General features: G+C 39.4%; 1 protein-coding gene across 1 annotated transcript in view; it reads right to left on the bottom strand.

Moving 5' to 3' along the window:
- The window catches only part of Col25a1 (collagen type XXV alpha 1 chain), a 370,915-nt gene that overhangs the window by 72,220 nt on the left and 274,646 nt on the right, over positions 1–24,049 (bottom strand). Inside the window, exons 11-14 of the mRNA XM_051185506.1 lie at positions 18,950–18,976; positions 16,853–16,897; positions 2,931–2,984; positions 854–880 (exon numbers count right to left, since the gene is read on the bottom strand). Of these exons, the coding sequence (XP_051041463.1) occupies positions 854–880; positions 2,931–2,984; positions 16,853–16,897; positions 18,950–18,976 (153 nt within the window). The remainder of the gene's footprint in view (positions 1–853; positions 881–2,930; positions 2,985–16,852; positions 16,898–18,949; positions 18,977–24,049) is intronic.

The following is a 24,049-nucleotide window of genomic DNA, read 5'->3' on the forward strand; positions in this document are numbered from 1 at the left end:
GGCATAAAAACCCCTTTAAAACACTAATCTCTTGTTGGGAAACCTGGCTCAGAGAGTAAAGAGCGTCACTATCCCTTCATAAATGGTCTTCTAATTCCTAAGTTGCTTTTCCAACTTCATATTGCCTTCTTTCTGTTTTTACAAGGCTAAGGAGTACAGTTCAATTGAGGACTGATTTTCTGATCTTTGGATGAATTCTTTTGCAGGCAGGAAGACTATCTAGGTAGCGCTCCACTCAGAGACACACCCAAACACCACTGCAGTTAGCAGAGGGAATCCGGGTTCACACAGTGCCATTACACACTAGGAGTCTGAAAACTATTAAGACAGGCCTGCAAGGAGTAGTGGAGGCATCCATCAGGTATTAACTTGCAACCCTGTCTCTATGTTCGTTCCCTTTTCTGCTTTGATGGGGATTCTTTGTGGGGTCACTTTCAGACAATTGCTGCAGGTAAACATCTGAATCCCTTTGACCTTGGACCTAGAGTCCCCAGCAGCAGTAGAGACAGCTGTGGATGTTTAGGGAAGCATTGGAATGGCGTTAGTAAGTATGCAGAGTGGGATTTTACAGGGCTAGGGGTTTCTGGAAGCCACTGTAAAGCCTGGCATGCAGTATTTGCCCTTCTCTCCTTCCTTCCAACCCCAGTCTCAAAATTTATACCAAAGATAAAACCACATGTTCTCTTTCCACTATTTGACTGCCCGAAAGACAGGCAAATAAGCAATTATTACCTCTTAGACTATATCTATCTGTCCATCCATCTGCCCAACATCCATCCTTTCATTCATCCACTTCAGTTTGGGTGTAGCTCTGGAGAAGGGGAGGTGATAAACAAAGCAGAACCATTCTTACCTTTTCTCCTTCTTTTCCAGGTTCTCCCTGGGCACACAAACAGAGATTGAGAGATATTAATGAAGAGTTAACAAAGCAATAGCAAACAAAGCAGGTACTGAACACATACAGAGGGCACTAGGTGAATTATAAAGGGCACTGTCTATTATTGGCTTTATTTTCTATATGAAAACAAGTTGCAAAAGTATCCAGAAGAATTGGGTACAGGTACCAGTACCAACTTTAATCTTAAGTCTTTACTTCTATAAGGATAATGATATGTGCAGTAGCTAAGAAGGTCACCGAGTAATAAACTGGGACATTGGGGGGAGGGAACACAATGTGGCAACTCAATATCTGTCCAAACTCAAAGTCAATGAGGTGGGTTAGTTATGTCCTTCATTAAAGTTGTCTATTAAAGCATTCCTTGTTGCATGGGTTATTTCAGGCCTGACCCCTGGTACAGTTCTGCAATCCTTGGGCATGGGTAGAAACCCTCAATGTAGCACTTGGCCCCTTGACGAGATCATCAATTCTGGACCTGGTAGGAACCCACGTGTTGCAAACCAAGATACCAGAATGGGGTAACCTACGAGAAATAGTGACCAAAGAAACACAGGCTTAAAATATGAAGAGAATTGCCTTCTTCCTTTCTCTAGGAAAGGGCAGGGAAGAGACAGTAGACATTCTAAAGTCCATATGCCCTATGACAAAATTTCTGGATGGGAAGCTTGAATGAGCGTTGCCATGAAAGCAGACTGCTTAAAGTGTTTTAAGGAGATTACTGTGGGGAAAAAAGAAAATCAAAGTAAAAGAACCCCGTTTTAGGAGTCAATTTGGAGACAAGGTTCTTTTCCCTCTCTGGAAATCAACCTGACCCCTTGGCTCTCTGCATTCCTCGTGACCTTCATCACTCAGCATCCGTCCTGATGGCTGCATTGGCGGCCAACACAGGAACAGTACTGTGAATATTCATCAGGAATTTGCTCCCACCATTGGGCTTTTTAGTAAACCACAAGAAAGAGAAGAAGACAGAAGAGGGCTGGATTCCCAGAAGGAATATTTTCTTTCTTCTTCTCCAGGACAAAGAAAGAGGCACGTCCATAAATTTTAGGCAACACCTAAATAGCAGCGTGATGTGTAAAATCAGTTGACAGACATCTGTGGGTACAGACTCACACCAGCACAGCTGATGGGATTAGACATCAGTTTTGTACTTCAAGGGGTGTTCACTCATCAAAGGATTTGGGATTTGTCTTCCTGCTTGGTTTAAACTAAACTGTCACCAATCTTTTTTGATTTAACGGAGTCATTTGTTCTTCAAGGAACGAAGAAAACAAGCAATCCAAAAAAATATCCTCATTACATTTTTTCCCTATTTAGTAATTCAAACTATATCCATTTTTAAATTCTAAACACACCACATATTTATTCTGTTCTTTGTCTGACTAACTGGCCATGGTGTATAGAAGCTGAAGGTGGCCAAATCTTGAGAAAAAGCTGTCATGGCTGTGTGAGCATCATCTGTAGTGGGGCTTGCTAACATGCACATTTGAGACAGTATGAACATGACCTATGTTTTCACAATTTATGAAGGGGTAAAGTGACAGTAATTATTTTCAGGGATTTCTTATACTATTTAATTATCCCACAAGAGATTTTTTTTTTAAAAAAATTATATTATGGGTGTTTTTCTTGCATATATGTCTGTGTACCGTATGTGTGCCTGATGTCCTTGGAGGCCAGAAGAGGGCATTGGATCCTCTGGGACTGGAATTATTTATGGAAAGTCATGAGCTGTCATGAGGGTACCAAGAATTGAACTCTAGTTCTCTGCAAGAGTACCAGGCACTCTTAACTTTTAGCCATCTTCCCAGCCCCACAAGAAAGATTTTAGACAATCATCTCCTATTTCTTTTTTGCATGTCTAACGCTAATGAAATCACAAGCATAATTTCGTCATTAGTTACGAAGTATTATGGCTGCATAACATGTAACTGACAAAAAAAATCCTACCCAACTACAACCAGAAAAATAGAAAACCGTGACAGCTTAAACCAATGTAGCATTGACTGTGCTTGGCTTTATCTGTACCAACCTTTGGTCCTGGCAGTCCACTGTGCCCCTCTTCTCCAGGTGACCCAGGCTCGCCCTCAAAATAGAAAGCATACGTCACTAAGCAAAACAAACCAAGCAAGCACACTGCAGAGATAATGAGAGGAGTTGCACATTCTAGAATGTGCTAGAAAGATGGAGAGTAAGTAACTATTAGAATAATTAGTCTCACTGTGCTCCAAATTTTTATATGCTTGAGAACAAAGTATTTAACTGGGTTAATTCTCTTTGTATAGTCTTTTCATCATGAAGAAAGCTAATACAGTTCTGGGAATCATCCAATTAGCATTCGTTGAAAGAATAAAGGTCACTTGGCAATGATAAACTCTCTTGGTGGGGAACTTTAAAGCCATCCATCAGCTCAGTTAAAAATACAGACTAGGTCATTGGATTTTTCTTATTAGACTTAAAGTAGCATTTACAGATGTCTATTTTGAAAATTCCTATCCTTGAACACCTACCTAATCTGCTAAAAGACATCTGATAAAAAAGCAAAAATTAAAAAAGGCTTTGCACAAATGATTTTACAATGGTGTTGGGAAAGTAATAAAGACAACCAGAGTTACCCCCTCATGGTCACACTGAATGGTCAGCCTTTATGAGAAAGGCAATGGCAGTGGGGCTGTTGTTAAGATTAAATTCATGGTTTCTGCCTTAAATCAAGAAGCCAATTGGTGTAAGGCAGAAGAAAACAAAATCTGGGGACTCATATCTTATGCAATTTTCTCTCTGAAATCCTAATTTTCTCACATACTTTTAATGCTTATTGTTGTCTTTCCCTAATGCATACCTTAAAACTTGAAAATTTTACTTTAATATTGATGTGTAACTTTTCCACAAGGAATAATAACGATTCCTAACAGCAGTCTTTGAACTTTCCGGAAAGAAGATGGGGCCCCACATCATCATTTCCACTTGACTCAACCTGATGCATCGGAACTACAAACATCACCCTAAAACCGGTTTGAGACTGTTTTGCTCGAGACAACTCATGGCTAGCTAGCTGTAATGGTGCACCTTTTTATTACACCCTGGCCAGTTTCAAATAGAACTACAGTCAAGAATTTTCTGCCACACAGTGACTAACTACATATGTCACAGCCAGTTCTGTTGAGAAATTTGGTTGCTAAAAATTTTCTTCCTACAGGATCCATTGGAGCAATCATCGTCCCATTTCAGCAGGAAGTAATCTTAATATGACTACGCCCCCTTTCCCTACCCTTGGAATTTTGGGATAATAGTCATCGTCTTTGGGTTGGTTTTAGTTATTTGGGATTGGGTGATGCTTACACTCAGGTTTATCTTTTAGACAGGAATAGAGAATGGTTGGTAAAGGTATGGTTTAGATGGGATAAAAGTAGATTAGCCTATTTTCTTGAGAATTTGAGTAAGAATGAGATAGTATTTTACAGCTTATATTGTTGTATATTCTTATGTGGTAAGCTATGTAAAATTAAGTTTATATTTTGTTATATTGTGTTAAATGTTTCCACTTATAATATTTTATGCACATTATTTTTTACCATATTCTATGTATGTATACTTTTCCTGTATTCAAGACATTTTGTATATTGATACAATTTGGGATATTTATCTTGCTGCCCTTTATAGTTCTACCTCTTGTCTTGACACTTATACTCTACCTCTATTTTAGGGATTTACATGTAGGTATATGTAAATAGTTATATTGTTTAAGTATTTGTTCCTGCTTTACTCAGGAAAGTTTTAATCGGTCTTTTTAGCTAAGTTCCCGAGTATTACAGATTATCTTCACTCACATTTCCTGTACCTATGAGATTAGTCAGATATAGATGCTTAATCTTCAATCACTTCATAGACATGCAGAACATGGCATTTAAATGTTTTAATATTAGTACTCCATTGACATGAGACACTGTTGCTCCTGACAGCACCGTGCACTTTCCCGAAAATATGTTGGACACTGTTGTTGCTCCTGCTGGAGTTCAATCTCGCCTCAGCTAATGGCCTGTTGGGCATAGAATTGCCCCCACCTTGACCACTGATTTGGACATGCAGTCCTATGTGCTTGCAGGAGACAAATATAGAAGACTGCTTGACCTTGCCAAGTCAGGGTAAGACAGCCATTCTATTTCCCTGCTATTGTTGTGGTCTGTCAAGTTCTCTTGGCCTTAGCCAAATCTGGGTATACCAACGTCGCTGTGAGACCTAGGGTGACTGTTCAGGTGGCTTGCTGTTTCTGTCCTTGCTGCACCTTTTGGAAGTTGTCCATCCACATTTCCTGTCTACTCTAGTATTGTTAATTTCCTTCTCAGGTCTTGATGAGGTTGAAGATTAAACTATCACAACTATTATTCTCTCTTCCTAGTTAGATATATTAGGTACTAGACTTACGTTTTCCAGCTTAGGACAACTCTATTGTAAACTCCATTATGCCCTCACCCTAGGACTAGATATGTAGGTCATTTTGTTCTCGATTTTCCTTTTCTTAGAGCACACTTGTTATTCACTGTTTTGTATATAGTTTTGTATTAAGCCTAAATCTTTTCTTTAGACTAAAAGGGGAATTGTAGTGAGGTAGTCCTTCTGTAGCACTGACCACGCCCATTTGGGGGGTGGAGCGATGGGCGGAGGTGACCTGAGGAAGGAGGTTGGAGGGGGCCAGGAAGGCGCTCTCTCTTTCTGGCATGACTCGGACAGGAGAGGATCGGGTTGAATTTCCTGGTGTTCATCTGTCTAGGTTGTAAGTTATTTCTCCCTGAATAAACATCTATTCGGCCTATTTGTTTATCCTGATCCTTATTTACCGCAATAGCTTTGCACAAATGATTTTACAATGGTGTTGGGAAAGTAATAAAGACAACCAGAGTTACCCCCTCATGGTCACACTGAATGGTCAGCCTTTATGAGAAAGGCAATGGCAGTGGGGCTAGAAAATGCCCCCATATCTGGAGGATGGTGGTGTATACCATACTTTCTGAACCAGTGATTATTTTCCAAAGAGAGAAACAAAAATGAAACAGAAACAACAACAAAAACTCCAGCCCCTGTGAAGTGCCCAGAAACAAAAGACACCTTGTCCCCTTATGATGTTCCCACGTGGCTCAAGCTTCTGTCCATCAGAACTTAATTTCCATCTATGAAACATTTCCAGTGTCCTTCACTATGTGATTGAGTGAGGGAGGGCAAGATTGATTTATATTCTCTTTATCATTTGATTCATATATTCTATTCTACAGTGCCTTTCCAGAGGCATAGAAACCCGATGCAAATACTACCTATAGAAATGTGTAACTACCAGATAACCCAAGCCTGTGGAGTTCTTCTCCTGGCACAAAACCATTTCTCTTGTTCTAGAGTGTAACTGCTAACGTCTTGACCTGCTGTGAGAAATTCTGCTTCCTGCATGAAGTCACATTGTAACTGTAACACTTGCATGTTCTTTGGTAAGATGACAAAATAGTTGACTTCCAATAATGAAGGCCATTGTGGGAAAGTTTTGATACTCCATAACAAAGGGCAAGAACTTGGAAACAAAATCCACCCCGAATGAGGACCATCATTTACTATGCAAGCAGAAAAGAGCTACTGAGTCTGCCATCAAAGACCCGGGGGCAGAATGCTCTCGTGTCATAACTCATGATGTGATAGATACAAAGTGTATGCTGCAGGGAACAATGTAAACCCTGTCTGACTTTCAAAGAATAACCATGGTAGCCAGAGACATTTCAACAAAACATGGGCAAAGCCCCGGATCCCGGAAAAGCTCATGCTGAGATTTGAAGTGGGGAGGAAAAATATTGCTTAGGTGGCTGTGTAATGTTTTCCTTAATATATGAACCCCAAGGGACTAAACGCTGGACTCATTCTCTCTCCTGTTCACATTGCTAAAGAGGACGGAACTAAGAAATGGGACCCATAACCTCTCTCTGTGGGAATTACTTTCACGCTGTCCTGTTTCCATAGTCTTTTTACTCACAGTTACCAGTTTCTAAGCAGCTATCAGCATGGCCCATAGTGAAATGTTGTGAGTTTTTATCACTATGCCACTGGATTTGTTTCCACAGGCCACTCATGATTGTCTTGAGTGGTTTTATTTGCCTCCACCAAAGTCAGGTGTGACTGACCTTTTACACAATTCCTCATGTTGTTTAAAATAAGTATCTCTAGAAATACAGCCATATTTTTTCTAACAAGTTCTTTGATTATTAAAAACAAAAAAGCATCCCTGGGTTTATTTTGTAGCCACTGGGAAAAGTTTAAGGCACTGACTACGTGCTTTTAAATGGCTTTCTAAAGGCTTTCTGAGTTTTCTTTGCATTTTAAAATTTTACTTTGTGTGTGTGAGTGTTTGCATGTATGTGTATGTGTCCACCATGGAAGTGCCTGTGCCCACAGAGGTCAGAAGAAAGTGCTAGATCCCTTGTGAAACACTCCCACCTCCCCAGCCATGTGGATGCTGGGAAGCAAACTTCAAAGTATCAAGTGCTCTTAACTGCTGAGCATCTCTCCTGTGTCCCCTTTTTCCTTTGTAGGTATCCATTTTTTAATGTTATTCACAGCTTTGTCAGTATTAGCCATTATAACTTTAATTCTTTCTGTGGATGTTTTGGGTTTTTTTTCCATTTATTTTTGGTGTGTGTGTGTGTGTGTGTGTGTGTGTGCGTGCTAGTCTGAAGATTGTTGGACAGCTTACCATCTATTTAATATTTCTGAACACCCTGGAAATCCTACAGACAGCAATAAAGTCAAACAGCAGGGGACATCTAACCGAAAGGGCTTCCTCTACTGTAGTGGAAATTTTTAGGTGACCCCTCGAGTATCACTCACTTCCATATTTAAACTGCAGGGAAGCTAGTTGCTTTTATTTCGTTTTACACCAAATTCCCTTGAGAATGCTAATAAAAAGATCACTCAAGGCTCTTACAGTCAGGTTGGCTATGCTCCTCCACTGTTAGGACCAATCCCGAGGGGTCCCCAGGGGTCCCGAGGGGAGGGGAGTCCGGTTTTCCTCACAGAGATGAGTGCTGATGGCAAAGAGGTCATTTAGCTGAAATAGTCCTCACCACTACCTCAACAGTGGGTTTCCAGTTAATCAGTGGGGACTGAAAATCAGTCATAGCTTTGAATTTTTAGTATAACATAATTTCACTTTTATTGTGTTATAACCATTGTTTCTTTTCAGGAAAGCAACTAGGAAAAAACTTAATGGAACAAGGACCTAGTATTAGATGGAATGGGTGGTGGGTCCAACATGGCCTTGGCCTCTGGAACTACAAACGGTAGTGGATGTGGGGTGTGTGTGCGTGTGTGTGTGTGTGTGTGCGCACGCGCGCGTGCATGTGCGCGTGTGTGGCTAAAACCAAACATATTCAGAGTGGGAAAGTAAGTGTCTGAGAGGCAAAGAAGGGCAAAGAGGCAGCTGTGAGGCTAGAGAGCAAATCCCCTCATCCCAGTCTTGCTTATATCTCTTTCAATTTACCATGTTTCTTTTCAGCATTAAACACTGAATCAGCTTTAGGGCAGTATCTGCTAGCTCCAAGTATTTCTACTTCTGTACTTCTACAGTGTGGGGCTGGAGTCATTGCTCCCTTGCTCCTTATAAGATTTAGTATTACCATTATCCTTTGTTGTTGGGCCATAGAGTTACCTAGTGGATCTTTATTCTCCATAGACTGGATTAAATGTTGCTTTTACCCAAATTCCCAGGCTCTGGAGTCCAAGCCTGGCTGTTCTAATTCGTATACTTGCGCATGTTATCCCTGCTTTCCCCAAATTCAAAAGTGTTGGCTAGTTCCTCGTCCTCTGTCTCGCCATAGGCTGTCTCCCTCAGGCCCTGAATGCCAGCCCCCAGCCCTGGGGTGTCACAGGCACAGTCTGGGTTGGTCTCCCTGGCTTTCACCTCTCCCTCTTCCATCTCACCTTTCCCCTCCCTCCCAGAGCATTCTGGGAAGTCAGCGTCAGTGAGGATCAGGCCATAACATTTTCAGCTTCTACTTGACACCCAACACCTGTTACGTTCATTTGCATTTTCTGGAGGCAAAGAAGGCTTCAGACCACGATGAAAGGAAAACCATAAACCTCATCCCGGACAATTAGATTTGGTTATGCATCAGAGGACTGGGCATCCCTGTAGGGGAGTTTTGTCTTGTTTATCCCATCAGTAAACTTCTCCCATCAAATTAGAAGCTCTGTCCTCTTTGGCAATGTGCTATTAATTAGTTGAAAAGCAGACAGGTATGCCAGCCAGGAATTAAATTCAAAAACACTGCTTCGGATCATTTGTTGACATGGCTCTTAAGCTGATTGAAATAATAACTAAAGTAAACCTAGCAAACTTAAGGGAGAAAATGGTAACTGTCTAAAAATTACAAATACGTAAAAATGTATAATAAATCACAGTGACTTAATAAATCCCAGCATGAGCTAGTTTTGGAAGAAGAAGTCAGCTCATCAATACCTTAGCATCCTATGCTGATAATTCAGAGAGGCATGTATGCAAAACAATCTGGAGAGCGGTACTAGAAAGCAAAGGGATCAGTGTTTGGGAGGTCACCCAACATAGTTGGACTACATTTATCTGGGTACAATTTGCATATGAGAGGCTTTGTTTGCCTTGAGCATATTAATGCACTGGGAAGATTCCCTTGGGAGCACCCTGGTGTTTTTCATTGGAAAGACCCTTGGTGATTACAAACTTGGGCATTCAAACACTGATGAGGGAGGAGCAGGGTCAGCTCTCTTACCTGCTACAGGCAGCGGTGGACGGGGGGGGGGGGGCGCGGGGGGCGCGGGGGGCAGCAAACGGCAGATGAGGGGTGGGACCCGATCTCCCATGCCCTCTGCATCCCTGTGCTGCTCAGGTGAGGTGAGTGTCTGAGTGCTGTAGCTGGTAAGGGGGGGTCAGCTCCCTCACCCACCCCAGGTGACAGGGGCAAAGGGGGAGGGCATCTTTCCCTCATGAAGTGTTGTTCTTAAATAAGTATCTGCATATAATTTGAGTGATGTGGTTTTTTTTTTCTTCCTTGAAAGAGACTCCATTTTATTATTAACAGAAGATTGAAGTGGTATGTTTAACTGGGAAAAGTTCTAAAGGTCACGGAGGAAGGACAGAATGAAAAACTTCCTACTCACCTGCCTTTGGAGCACTCTGAGGACTTTGAAATCACGGAGGCACTCATGGCCCAACTTGAGGAACACAGGTTTTAAAATAGGAAATCACACCTATTTCTTCCACTATGATCTCTGACTGGTCTTTGAAACCCATTTTACAATTTCTATTTGACAAATTGGGAAGCTGAGGTTTCTAGAAATTTAAAGTCCAAAGTCACACAAAGTTTGGTATCAACCTAACATCCACGCTCTTGGCATTGACTGTGTAGTAGGAACAGACCACCTGGCTTTGCAGGTGTGTCCTGCTAATGACACCTGTGGGGCAATGGGAAGGCTATTTACTGTCTCTGAGTCTCAGTGTCCTCATTTGTAACTCATTTAATCACAGCGCCTACTTCACAGGACTGCTATGGGACTCTGAGCTGATATGCATTCAACACTTAAAACCATGCCTGCAAGTTAATAGGTGATGAATAATTTCAGTGATTATACAATTTCTCTTCTCTCTGCTGAGCAGAGAAGAGAGAGAAGAAAGTGCTGAAAGAAATGAAGGCTCTTAGAAATTAACAGCAGAGATGCTGTTTCACATCAGGGTGACGGTTACCAGCCCCCTGGCATCTGGCCTGGTGTACAACAAAAGAAACCTGCTAAGAGCGTCACCATAAGTAATTTCACAACAGCTCTATTATTTAATACAAATTTCAAAATAAATCTATTATTCAGAGATAAGAACCCACGACATAAAAATATGTTTTGTGATTGATTTAGTGGCAAATAATTCGGAGGAAAAATTGTCCGTGATGAATATGAAACCCACAGTAGTTAAATACTGTGTTTTAGACACAGAATCCCAAGCCCAAAATTGTCCACAACTTACCCTGCCCACACTGCAATACAGTAGCATTTTCTCTTTCCCTTGTCAAATCCTGTGAGATGCTAATTATCCCCTACATGAATGCAATCCTCTTCATCCCTTCCTACCTGGCTAGGCTGCCCTGTGTTTCTCTGCCATGGAAACTTAACAGACTTTGGGAATTCCATGATGGCAGACATAGCTTTTAATCTTAGAGCCTTGACACCTGGCACTTGTAAGTGCAGAGTAACTGAATGACTGAAGAAATCAGCAAGTGAATCAATAGACAAATTTAAGGGAGGTTTTGAAAAGTGGCTTTTCCAAATTATATATGCAATTTAATCAGCTCTAGTGAGTCAGTATTTCTGTTTGCTCTTCTATAAACTATACTCTTTTTAATTTAAGATGTCAGGTAAGTGGGCTTCATGATGGCACAATTTATTCAGATACCTAACACCCCCCACCCCCCACCCCTACCTACCCATCAATTCCTTAACTGCTTGTTCTCCTTTTCCCCAATGTTTTCATCTGTGAGACTAACAGCTAGCATTCAATTTTGGAGTAACATGCTTATATGAAGTGGAGGGCGAGCAGTGATTTGGAAGAAAATGTTACTCTACAGCAAAGAGGCTTTATATTTTCTGCTAAAGAGAATTAAAATTAATTATCTAAAAGATAGGGCTATCTTTAGTTTCATTTAACAAGTTGAACTGAATGAGACGTCAATTCAAGAATAGAGTGAGCAACATATGGAATGTTTGAGACCCGGTGAAGCACACTAAAGGATGCAGTGATCTTACAGAAGAATGACTAATAGGTAAATGAAGATGCTAACGAGAAAGGATGAATGTTACCATGGTAACTATGGGGCCAGTGGTCTTAGGTTCTTAGGATTCTAATTTACATAATCTTTAATTTAAGAAGACAGGAAATGAAACAAATGTAATTCAATTCCCACCATTAACCAATGCAAGGAGTAAATTATTGTAGGATAATTTCAATGAACAATTAATGATTTAATCTGGGATCAGAAGTCAGCCATTTCTTACTGTTTTTACTTACCGGACAACTAGGACAACTACAGAAAGGCACAATTACATAGGTCACTGGCAAATTTTGCTATAGGAAACTTTTAGGCTCCAGCAAATAGACCTACAACAGATGAAATCCTTCAACAATTTAATTCAAAGTTGGGGGTGTGCTGGGGACAGAATCTTAGCCGTACACATGCCAAGCACATGCTTATTGCTGACCTACATCTTCAGGCCTTAATTTCTACTTTAAAAAAGATTGAAACAAGAAAGACATTGTGTTTAATGGTTACGCTGACTGAATCAAGCACAGAATATTGGGTTCACTGTGTGGTTTAATTGTGTAGACTTGAGTCAATGGCTTGACCTTTGCAAGCCTGGAAGCTTCAATTAATCTGCTCTCTAAATATACTTACAATAAAAAATGCCATTAGAAGTATTTTGTGAAGACGAATGTCAGCTAAGAACTATGAGACTCCTGGGTAAGAGATGAAACAGCATTCCAAATACCATGGCCACAAGCTAATGAAAATTTAATGTCACTTAAAAACCACACAGCTATCTGGGGTAGATCCAGAGATGACACATTGTTCTCATTTTTTTACAGTATGTTTTAAACATAAAAAATATGATCTAGAAAAGCTTTTGAAAACTATAGTGGCTAAGCTCATCTATACTTTTTTTTTTTTTTTTTTTTTTGCAAGAATCCGTATGACCCAGAACTCTGAAAAATCCTAGTTTTTTTTTTTTTAAAGCAAAAATAATTTGCTTTTAATCACAAAAACAGTTGACACTCTTTTCTAGTCATAAATAGAAAAGGAGTTTTTTTGCTAAGATATACATATGCTGGGTCTTTCATGTTCAAGTTTGCTTATCTGTTACCAGATTTCTTTTTCCATGGCACTTACACTAATTGCTTTTCAAATGAATTATTTTGGTGATGGGTTTACGGTGCTTGAGCCAAGTAAGATAAACATATGAGAGAAAAGAAAAATAAAGGATTTAAAATAATACCTATTGTGAATATAGATTTTGAAAGAACTAATGTCCAAGTATTCTGATAAAACTAGAAAATTCCATCAATTCTGCCAAATGTGTCTTCATTTTAACATTGATACTTTAAGTATCCCACATTTCTGCATAGAGCATTTCTCCAGGAGCAGGGTTTAGCTGAGTCCATGGGTTGCATTTGCCTGTGAGCACATCAAGCATATCACCCAAGTTTTAACCAACAGAACCTATACATGAGAATTATACAACTTACTTTTTGTTCAATGTAACTAGCAGCAACTATTCATATTTTTGGTGGGGTTTGTATGGCATATGACCTGTTTTGGCTCCTGGAAACCAGTGCAAAGTATGGAAAACTAGCTTTCAGAGCTGGGAATAATGATGCTAGAAGTGTGTTGAATGGGTATTGTAACACGAATGACATTTTGGGACCTGTGTCTTTAAGGGACTTGGGAGATAAATTGACACCATCCTTTCTTTTGTAGATAAAGCTACATCTTAAGCCCAGAGAGAAAAGGATTCTTCAAAGAACAGAAGCAGTCACCTCCAGAGTTGGAGACATTAACTAGCAGTGATGACACTTTTGAAGTAATACGTGACATAGCCCGTTTCCTGTACCCCTGATCCTAACATTTTGACTACTCTATACTGGGTGGAGATGGGTTGGGGAGGCCACAGAAGGAGAGTCTAAGCTTCCTCTGTAACCCTGTATATTAATTGTCATCCTATGTTGACTTTAAGAGGTTCTTCTCTATGCTAGAGTTGAAGGGTTGAGACTCCCAAAATGTGTCAGAATCACTATAGATATTGATCATCTATTAATAACATTGACTTTCATTACCTTGTCTAGTTAGCACTATAAGGCCTCTTGTCTTTTATACCAGAGCCATAAGAGTGTTTCATAGTGTGTTCAGACAAAGACATGGAGCATTCTTGCTAAGGCTAGGAGGTACCGTTTTTCTTGCTGCACTACCCTACCCTATTGCGGTTAAATAAGGAAACCTTACTCCTTACACTACCCCACACTTTTCACAGAAGGCCCCTTAACAGGCTGATTCCAGAAGGATCCAGGTTAGACTTTCATACTATGTCACTGCTGTGGAAGTCCTTTTACTCAGCACAGTATAAACAATTGGAAGACCATGACATAAATACATATTACTTAGTCATCATTAGTAACTGCATTGCAGGCATTACAAATCTTTCTTTATGTGTGACACCACTTGCACTGAACCTGACACTGAAAAGCCACCTGCTGGGTCCTAAGTGCATTGCTCCTTCTATACCACACTGCAGCCTTCAATGGGCACTGATCTGTATCCATCTGAATATACTGAGATTATCATTGGCATTATTGAAATAGGTAACAGATACATAGCAGAATAAGTAAATAAACATTCAGGCTGCCAATCAAAGTGGCCAATATTTAAAATAAAATAAATGTAAAACTAAGTCATCATCAACTTTACTGTCTATAACCAATCACCAATTTTGTCAACTTAAATGGTTTGAAAGTAGTGTGGTAGGAAATAAAATGTTTTCTTAAAATGATTTTCTTTTATCCAACACAACAGAAAATCATTTCTTTCTGTCTAGTTATTTTCCAAATTTTTGATGGCTTAACTGTAGCTAGAGAATGACTTTCTAGGCATCAAAAAAAAAAAAAAAAGCTACTTTGGAAAAAGTGAAATTGTAATGTGGAAGTAAACACTTTCATAAGATAGTTACAGGACACTGGTCCTTTCAAGAACTTATGATGTAACTTTCAACATTTGTCTTAGAAAAATACATTCTAGAAGTTTCTGATATTCTCTGACACTCCAACTATAGAATAATTGCCAACTTTGCCCTTACTGTCACAGACATCACAGAGAGTGGTTGTCTTATTGAAAAAGAATCCTTCTATCCCTATCTTCCTAAAGATGATCTAGCTGCCATGACAACTTGAAGTACTAGTGAGGATTAAGGGGTGGTCTACCCACAGTCCTTCAGTTCCAGGTCCATGAAGTAGGAAAAATGAGCTATCACAGCCTTGTGCTCATATCTTTACAAACATGGGATACTGGCTTCCCACTGTTTCAGAGAAAACACATTTAAAATGCTGCAAAGATATATTGCGATACATAAAGCTGTGACTATTCACTGCTGTTTCCATGATTCGTAATTTAAATGCGGTGACTAGGACAAGAAAATGTCACATTCCTTTCTCTTTCCAAGGAGATCGTGTGTTTCCTTGTTTAAAAAAAAAAAAAAAATGAATGCTTCAAAAGACAACTTTCAAGTTGTTTTTCTCAGGTCAAAGGTTTCTATAAATTTTCATGATGACTTTCAAAGTTGGACAAAGGAAAAAATCAAAAAAGACAAAGACAAAGCAAAATATTAAGCATGCATGCAAGCTGGGCCTTCTCCAATTTCAAAACATCCCAAGTTATGCAACCTTCAAATCTCCCTTATAGCAAGCACTTTTCAAATTTTTGATCATGTTTCCCCTCCATGATCTGCAATTCTGTAAAAAGAAAGTCAATCTTCTATCTTTACCAGGACTGGGACAGAAGAATGTACATTTTTACAGAAGTGTAAATGAGGCTCTGGCATGGGCTATGGGTGAGTACTCAGTATTTGGCTAATGTAATGAGGGTACTATGAACCTTGATTGGGAATATTCATCTTCCTTGGAATTTGAGTAATTCTGAACTACCTCTTTGAAATACAGATCAGTCAAACCTTTAGCATTCTACTAAAGTGAAATAATACAGGAAAAGTTTAACAGTAGTGTCAGACACTGTTATAAAGGCTTGTTAATACATTTAATCCCTACATGGCCTTTGAGGCCGGGATTGTGATCATCTTCTTCACATGGAGGCAGAAAGGGATGTCAGAGAATTCAAAGACTTTGTCAGAATCTACACAGCATATAAGTGTTGGGTTTATGTTCTTAGCTACTTAGTGGAGTTAAGAGGTCTTAAGAGAGAAAGGAAGACAGACAAGATGAAATGGTCATGTTCAAGTCTGTTCTTTCAGTGAGAGCTGGGGTCCTTGTGTGATTTCAAAACTTGGTCCAGGGTCCAGGACTTTAAAATATTCTGGAAGATGAGAAGACGAGTCACGAGATTTCTAAGGGCTAGGTCTAGATTTCAGAGGGAGACAGGAAAGTCTCAGCCCCAGCTTCCTGGCCCATGGTGAGCTGCGCCAACTTTGGGTTTTGTGAGGTCCCACAGTGGCTTTGTTCATCTCTGTAGAGGTTCCAGAGTGCAGAGCTGGTAATCATGTTAAGTGCACAGACACCAGGCTTCCTGTGGGTAACATTAGATGCATTCTCCAAATGATAAATATGTTATGGAAAGAAATAAACACATGCAAGGAGAAGTGTGTGTGTAAGGGAGGGAAAGGCACACACACACACACAGAGAGAGAGAGAGAGAGAGAGAGAGAGAGAGAGAGAGAGAGAGAGAGAAAGAGAGAGAGAGACCTGATCTGATCCCCTCCATTATTAACAACACACCAGAAGTTAATAGTACCAGCATATGGAAAGTCCATTTAATTCTCGGGTTTGCTTAATAGTGAAAAGAGCTTGCTCTGGTTCAGAAAATGTTAATGGGTTCTCATATAAATAACTTTTGTTAATCAAAGAAATATCATATATTAATTTATCCATGACCAGAATGAATATAGTAGTTGAATATTGAGTACAGGATCCCTCCTGTTCCCTACCTCATCTACAGTAACTTAACAAAATGGAGCACATCCAATATATTAACAATGGAAGTTATAGCTGGGGACCACTGCTTCTTTAAAGTCAACTCATTTGCATTCTTGTTCTAATGGATTTCTTGTATTCACAAACATACAAGCTTATTAATGACATTACTCTTAACAGTCTCCAAATTATTCAATAAATGCCACAATCAGCAAACTCACCTTTTGCCCATTCATGCCTGGGGTTCCAGGTGCTCCGATGGAACCCTAAGGAAACACATGATTAAATTAAGTTGATATCTTGATCAGTATTTCAGATCTAAGTCTGTGCAGTGTTTGTTATGTAAGCCACAATGTTACATGACTAAAACATACTCTAGCACCCATACAAAAGGTTTCTAGGCTGTGTTTTCTAGATCCACTGAGTTCTAGTATCTAATAATCTAGACATATCTTCATACTGTCCCAGAAAGTAGAGATAAAGTTTAATATTCTTTCTGAATACTCACTTAACTATAACATAACTTAAAGAATCTCACATAAATTGAAAGCGGTGACATCCAGGAGGCCACATGGCTCTAAGTTTTGTTTTAAAGACATAGACAATTTAATTCCACCAGGAAAAAGTTGAGCAGTAGCAGCGACTCTTGAATTTGCCAAGTTTATAGAACACGAAACAGAGGGTAATTAAAAAAGCAACTGCTTACTCTACTACATGAGGGACCTGTGCTGGAAACTCAGCTTTGTTATATTTGGACTACTTTTCCTCTGGACTTTCAGGAAGTGAGCTTAAATCTCCTAAGAGATATGGCTTCTCAGATAGACTCAAGAAAGCAACACACATGTTGTGTGCTGACCCGAAACAACACAACTTCTGTATTTTGATGTTGAAGGTAAACAAGAGCACACATACCCACTAGTTTAGAAAGAACAGCTGGTTGAAGATGGCTCAACTGAGAGAAGGAAAACCGATCGCTACTTGAGACAGTCCATGATATTTAAGCGAATACAGGGAGTATTAGTAAATGTTTTCAAAAGGAAATGTCATTTCTTCTTTGCCCCTACCTTCCTTAGGCGCTGGAAAAGGTGTTTTTGTGGGTTGTTGTTGTTGTTTGGTTTTTTTGTGCTCATTCTCAGTGTAGAACAAGAAAACAGGTTGTTTTTCTTAGTTGTATATTAAATTTCTTTTGTAATAATGGAAGAGGAATTTTTATTAAATAGTCATGATAATCAAGAAACTGCTCTAAAAATAGCCCACTGGAGAAAAAGTATATGCCAAACAAATTGAGCTGGCAAGTTTCTTAATGTAGCCCATGATCCTATGGGTGGGAATTAAAGATCTTGAAGACTGGAGCCGGCATTTTATCCTGGTTGCACGTGGATGAGGCTAGCTTTGCAATTTCACACTGAGCTTAATAAAGACATTATTGTGAGGGACAAACTGTTCTGGCATGCAAGATGTCTCACAGTGCAGGCCCTTGACTCGGTTTGAAGGATTATGTTTCAACAGATGCCACATGCCTGGCACTTGGGGATAAAATGTCCCTGTCTTTGATGAAATCCAAAGATAAAGAGCAATCACTTTCCCACCTGTTACAACACAATTGTTTTCAGTAAGTTGGACATCCTCTCCCTCCCCGTTCAGGGTGGGAGGTTAGCAGTGAACGGGACTTACTGGTATTCAATGGCTAATGCTGTATTTACTGCTGGACCGCTGGTGAGACCTCTGAAGACTAGATCCTCCCCTTTAGAATGCAATTTGGTGATTGTGGCTAAGATGGAAATTATAATCAGGAAGTCACTTTTCCGTTTACCTCAGCCAAGGGGGACACTGAGTGAGACAAGGGGGACACGAAGCGAGCCAAGCAGTGCAACGAATCAAGCAACAAGAATATCCTCTATTAGGGTCAGCTCTGTGGCCATTTGGCAGTTATATAGTTGACCAAGGCCAGCAATCAATTTGCAGCGTCACATGATCCTGCGTGTTGTAAATGCTGTCAGAATGTGTTACCAATATTTGAATTAAATATTCCATAACCTACAGGTTCAGCAGACAGCTCAAAAAATTCTCTGGACTTACCAAATAGTCTACAATGAAACAGAATGGAAATCCAAGGCACATTCTGATGCGTAATAACATCATGCTTAGGAATCTAAGGCAATTCTAATGCATGACAATGAAATGTTTTAGACAGCAGAATGCACAGAGTACACTAACTCCATCATTGTTTATGGTCATCAATATCACCCATCACTTCACTTGCTCTCTTTAGACAAAGGAGCATAAGTACTCTCTTAACACTGCTATACACACCCTACCTTTTGTCCCGGAGGCCCCAGAGGTCCCTAAAAGAGGAAAAAGAATTCAATTAACATAATACCGCTGCCCTTTAAGCTTAGATGACCAACCAACCAACCAACCAACCAACCAACCAACCAACCAACCAGCCATCAGAACCAAGTCCTCCTATTCTGTAAGGTTCTCTTTGCTGTACTTAAAAAATGCTAGAAAGGACATTCTCAGATGAAAATACAAAGTGGGTAAATGATGTGTGTGTGTGTGTGTGTTCAAAAATATTTTTTGAAAGTCATTAGCCACATACAAGAGGGATCTGATTTCTCATTTATAAAGAAAATGCTTGGGGTCCCAGTGCATTTGTTTCTTGATATTCCTGTCAAGCTATCAAATCTGTCTCATTTGGAGGGCTGGGGATATTGTTGCTAGAAGCATTAGAATTCAACACCATTCCCTAGAGAATGGACGCATTCCATGATGCCTCCACCAGTACACCCCGGGTAAGCAGGCTTGCAAACAAGATGCCACAGAGAAGCAGGCTGTGTTTTATTCTTTGGAAATGTAGGCAAGTGACCTGCACAAAATCTTGTTTACAAATTTGTGAGGCTAAGGCTAAAGGCCTGGTGTGCACCTGAGAAGGGAGTAGTTGCCAGAGATGTTGCCAGCTGTTGCCAGACTGCTATCTGAGAGGCAGACAGAATACAGTTTTTAGTGTGATGAAGAGGAATATTTACTTAGAAAATGCAAATGTGACAGTTAGGAAATTGAGCAGCTCTCAACCACAAAGTCAGTGTTAGGATCTGTTGGCTTAATTTAGATTAAGGCTTGGCTTTCCGACAATGGAAAAGAACACACAGAACTAAAACCTCATTTCTGACTCCTTATGTCTACTTTTAAATATATGCGTTAGGCCTTCTTTTTAGTTCCTGAAGAAATTGATTTGTGTTTTAGTGAGTTTATCGAGGCCACCATTTACACAAAAGCCCTTCAGTGCACCATGCTACCCCAATGGCTGGTTTTCAATGTGGGATGTTTCCATTAATCAGCAGCTGACATTCATACTCTGTAACATGGCCTAAAGCATAAGCATGATCATCAGGGGGAAGAATGGCTCATGGATTTTAAAAAAATTAAAGAGACACAGTGTTTAGAAGCATCCAGAGACCTGTTCCCCTTGCTAGTTTGAACAGCCCTCACAGGAAGACTCATTTCCTCTATAATCAGCCTTGGGTTATTGAATTTGTGGTGTCATACCAGTTTCTTATTCCTTCTCGACTCACTCTGTTGAACAACCAGAGCCACCAACCGTGTTTTAACAGGCTCACTGTCTGCATTTCTGTGGGCACTGTCCCCACCCACCTTGCCTCCTGTTTGAAATTCTCCATTTTAGATTTCTCAGAGAAAATAGAGCATCAGGTGTAAATCCCATCCAGATCACATCTCTCCTCAACCCAAGCCCACATGGACCTCAGAGGGAGAAGAGCCCCTCCTCCTCACAAGCCAATACATCAGGTAGACTCTGGAATCCATCCTTGCCTCTGCCCAGGGGGACCTTTTCCAATCAATTACCCCTGCATCTGTATCAGCCTGCTCTTCTCCACTTCTTTCTTTTTAGCACATAAACATGTTTAATCATTTCCTCACATGTGTAAATTGTTTGGGAAATGAATGTCAGTGCTAAGCAAGGGCCGAAGTTGCAAGCTGTGATAGGGGATCTGAGAAGGGAGAACAGCCTTGGGTTTATCATTGCCCAGGGTTCCATCTTCTCAAGTGTTTCCAGATCATTTCCCTTCGTGACACACTGAGGCTGGAAAGGAAATTCTGATGAGGACTGCGTTTATTCTGTGTTTAGATGGAGGATCTATATGTCCAACTCACAATGGTTGCATTCCCGTTCTAACTCTGCCACTTGAAAAAAAAATCTCGTTCATTAAATTGGGTATTCCATTTCAGGGGAATAATTTCAAGGAAAAACAAGAGACTTGTACATCAAGTATTGTAAATGGAGACTAACATACATGGAATTTTCTGATTTGGCCTTTGTTGCATGGTCACATTAAGCCAGAGATCTGGAAAGACTAATCACATAAAATTAGACTAGCATATTTTAATGCAATAGTTAAGAAAAATCAAATAACCAAAGAAATTGAATATATTTTCCCTTCAGATTAAAAAAAAAAAAGAATACCTAGTGTTAGTTTTGTAAACTCCTAAAAGGGACTTGAAAAAGATTTACCATTAATTTTGAATTATGAATACATGTCTTATAGATTATTTGCAAGTCTGCTGCCAAGATATATTCTCAGTTACAAAAAATGTACATATAATTCTTAAGTCTCACTGCAGGAAAAATGGTCAGGAGCCAAGGAGAGCGTCATCCATTACCAGAAGGGGATCAGGAGGAAAGCTGAGTTAAACACAAGGTACAGACATACTTTTGAGTAAATAAACACACACTTGGGCGCGCGCACACACACACACACACACACACACACTTACTGCACTAAAGATTTTTTAAAAGTATGTTTTAAATATGTTTAAATTGATGACATTGTTATATATCTGTGACAATATAGAAATTAAATATAAGAGAATAACTTAAGTTTCCTGTTCAAAAATCAGTTTTGAAATTAAGGTATGTTGTTACCAGCTCATTAAGACATGTGCATCTCATTAGTTTTCTTTCTGGTACAAATGAGAGTTTATAAAGTGATAGGCAATTATATAGACTAATTCATTAGCTCATGCAACCTTTTTAAAAACTATTGTCTGTGGTATGCATATGTGTGTGTGTACATGTGTATGTGACGTATGTATAAAAATGTGGATATATTCTATGATGTGTGTATAGAAGTGAAAAGAAAAATCAACAGAGTCTTTTCTCCCACATGGATACTGGGACTTGAACTAAGGTGGCTAGGTCTGTGTACCAACTGCTTTTTTATGCTGAACCAGCTTGCTGGCCTAACTTACCTATTCTTAAAATTATTCTTTCAATCCAAATAATGGCTTGGATAAAGGATATTATAAATGCTTGTTCACTAGTGAACCTAATGTTTCTTTTTATTACTAATATTAGGATTCCAGTAGTTTAAGACTTCTAAAGTAGTTCTATTTAGGGTTTTATCAATATTTTAGTAAGTTTGGATAAAACAGTTTTCAGAATAGTGTTATACTTCATTTGGACCATTTTTCTTAGTACAGTATTTCTTCTTAGACATTTTTCTTGGCAGGAACATTTATACTTTGAAAATTTTTGTACACAGTCAAAATAGAAATTTGATTTTTCAAAAATAATTCCTGTATGTTTTAAAATGAGAAACTATGCTATATGTAGATTACTGACATAAAAGTATATTTCTTTAAGTTTAAGTATCATGTACAGTTTGAATCTTGAAATATGCTCATGTCAATATAGATTCTGAGTGACATAAAATATATTGAAGAATTTTGTATAGTGGAAATAGCTTCATTTAAAGGATTAAAAGCTATTGAAAAATTCTGTGTGGAGAAATACTATTATCATCAATGTATATATAACTCTCATCACTTTCATGATCTGCCAGAAAGTATCAGAGAATTATGCAAAACAAAGTTTAGATAGATTATAAGCGAGAATTATACAACATACTTGATTGTCCCTATTTTCTACACCTCTGCTAAATTCCATTCTAATGATTATATACAATATTCAGTATATAGTATACAGTCAGCAAGTAAGTCAAATATGATAGTTCCCAAGGGAATATTTGTCTTTAACCAAAAGTGGATTAGCTCAGGTCTGAGAACACCCCCTGCCCGACTTCCCCTGCCTGAGTCTATCAGGCTTGTCAGTGTGTCTTTCTGGCCCCTCCCCATGTGCTGCACAGCTATGTCCATTCTGAAGTCCTTTGCTCCTTCTCTAGTTAATGTGACATTTAATTAATGGCCTTTTGTCTCCCTGTGTCTTTCTGCATACTGCTGCCTGAGGACACTTCCTGAAATGCTATTTAAACATCTGTTGACAACCTCTGTAGCTATTGAGAAGAGGCTGGACTTGGATAGGAGTTTAGTTTACCACGTAAGTATCTCAACAACTCTGGGTGCTTGCTATAACTGGGGCTTTTTATCTGAATCCAAGTTCAATGTCCTTGCCTTTGGGGATAGGTCTGCTTCATCATTCTGCAAAGTGCCATCATAATAAGACTTTTTCATAGAATTAGTAACATTACTGTAACGTTTTGTGTTATTGTAAAGGTTATTTTTTTCCATTCTATATTTTTAGTATGTGGGACAGTTGACCCATAGTAAATTGTTTAGTGAATTGTGTTTTTATTCATCCATTTACCTACTTACTTAATAATTAGCTGCACACTGAATGTCAGGCAATGCTATAGGCATTTAACAAAAATGGGCACAACTACATGCCCTTCTGGCTTCATGTTCTAGTGAATGTAGAAGGACAGCCAACAACCTGTGAAGTTCTGCCAGGAAATGAGTGCAAATGTAAAAAAGGGGCTAAGGAAGGGGGAAGTAGACGGGAGGACGTGTTAAACTAGCAGCTCTGGGGAGACTCGGTGATAAATAGAGCTTTGTCAGGTGCACCATATGCCTACCTGGTGAGCGAGAAGAGTGTTTATGGCAAGGAGACAGGTGCAAAGTGCCAAACTGAGGAACATGTACATTTTCAAAGAACACTAAAGGATGGTGGGTGGGTGATAGAAGGAGACAAGGAAAGGGATAGGTTGAAATTGCATGACCTCGTCAGGACCTGGAAGAACAATGTGCCTACTCTGACTGTGATATAAATTATAGGAATGATTATAATCATAGAATACATATATCCAATCCCCTTTTCTTCTTAAACCTTAAACAATAATGTCTCGGGAGAGGAATGACATAATTTTTTATTCTATTGCTTGAGTCATGTCAATGCTACTGGCTTATTACAGTAGCTCCCAAACTACTGGAGTTATTAAATTCCTCCCAAATGATTTCAGTTCATAGTTTCTACAGAGCAATAAAGCAAAAATCATCTTAGTTACACTGTACCATGTATAGTATAAGTACATTGGCCTAAGGTCTCTAATGCAGTGTGGGAAGTCACATGGACAGTGGATAAAATTATCAGTCCAACATGATCC

The sequence above is a fragment of the Phodopus roborovskii genome, unplaced genomic scaffold, assembly GCF_943737965.1.
Source record: "Phodopus roborovskii unplaced genomic scaffold, PHOROB, whole genome shotgun sequence".
In the NCBI taxonomy this organism is placed as follows: Eukaryota; Metazoa; Chordata; class Mammalia; order Rodentia; family Cricetidae; genus Phodopus; species Phodopus roborovskii.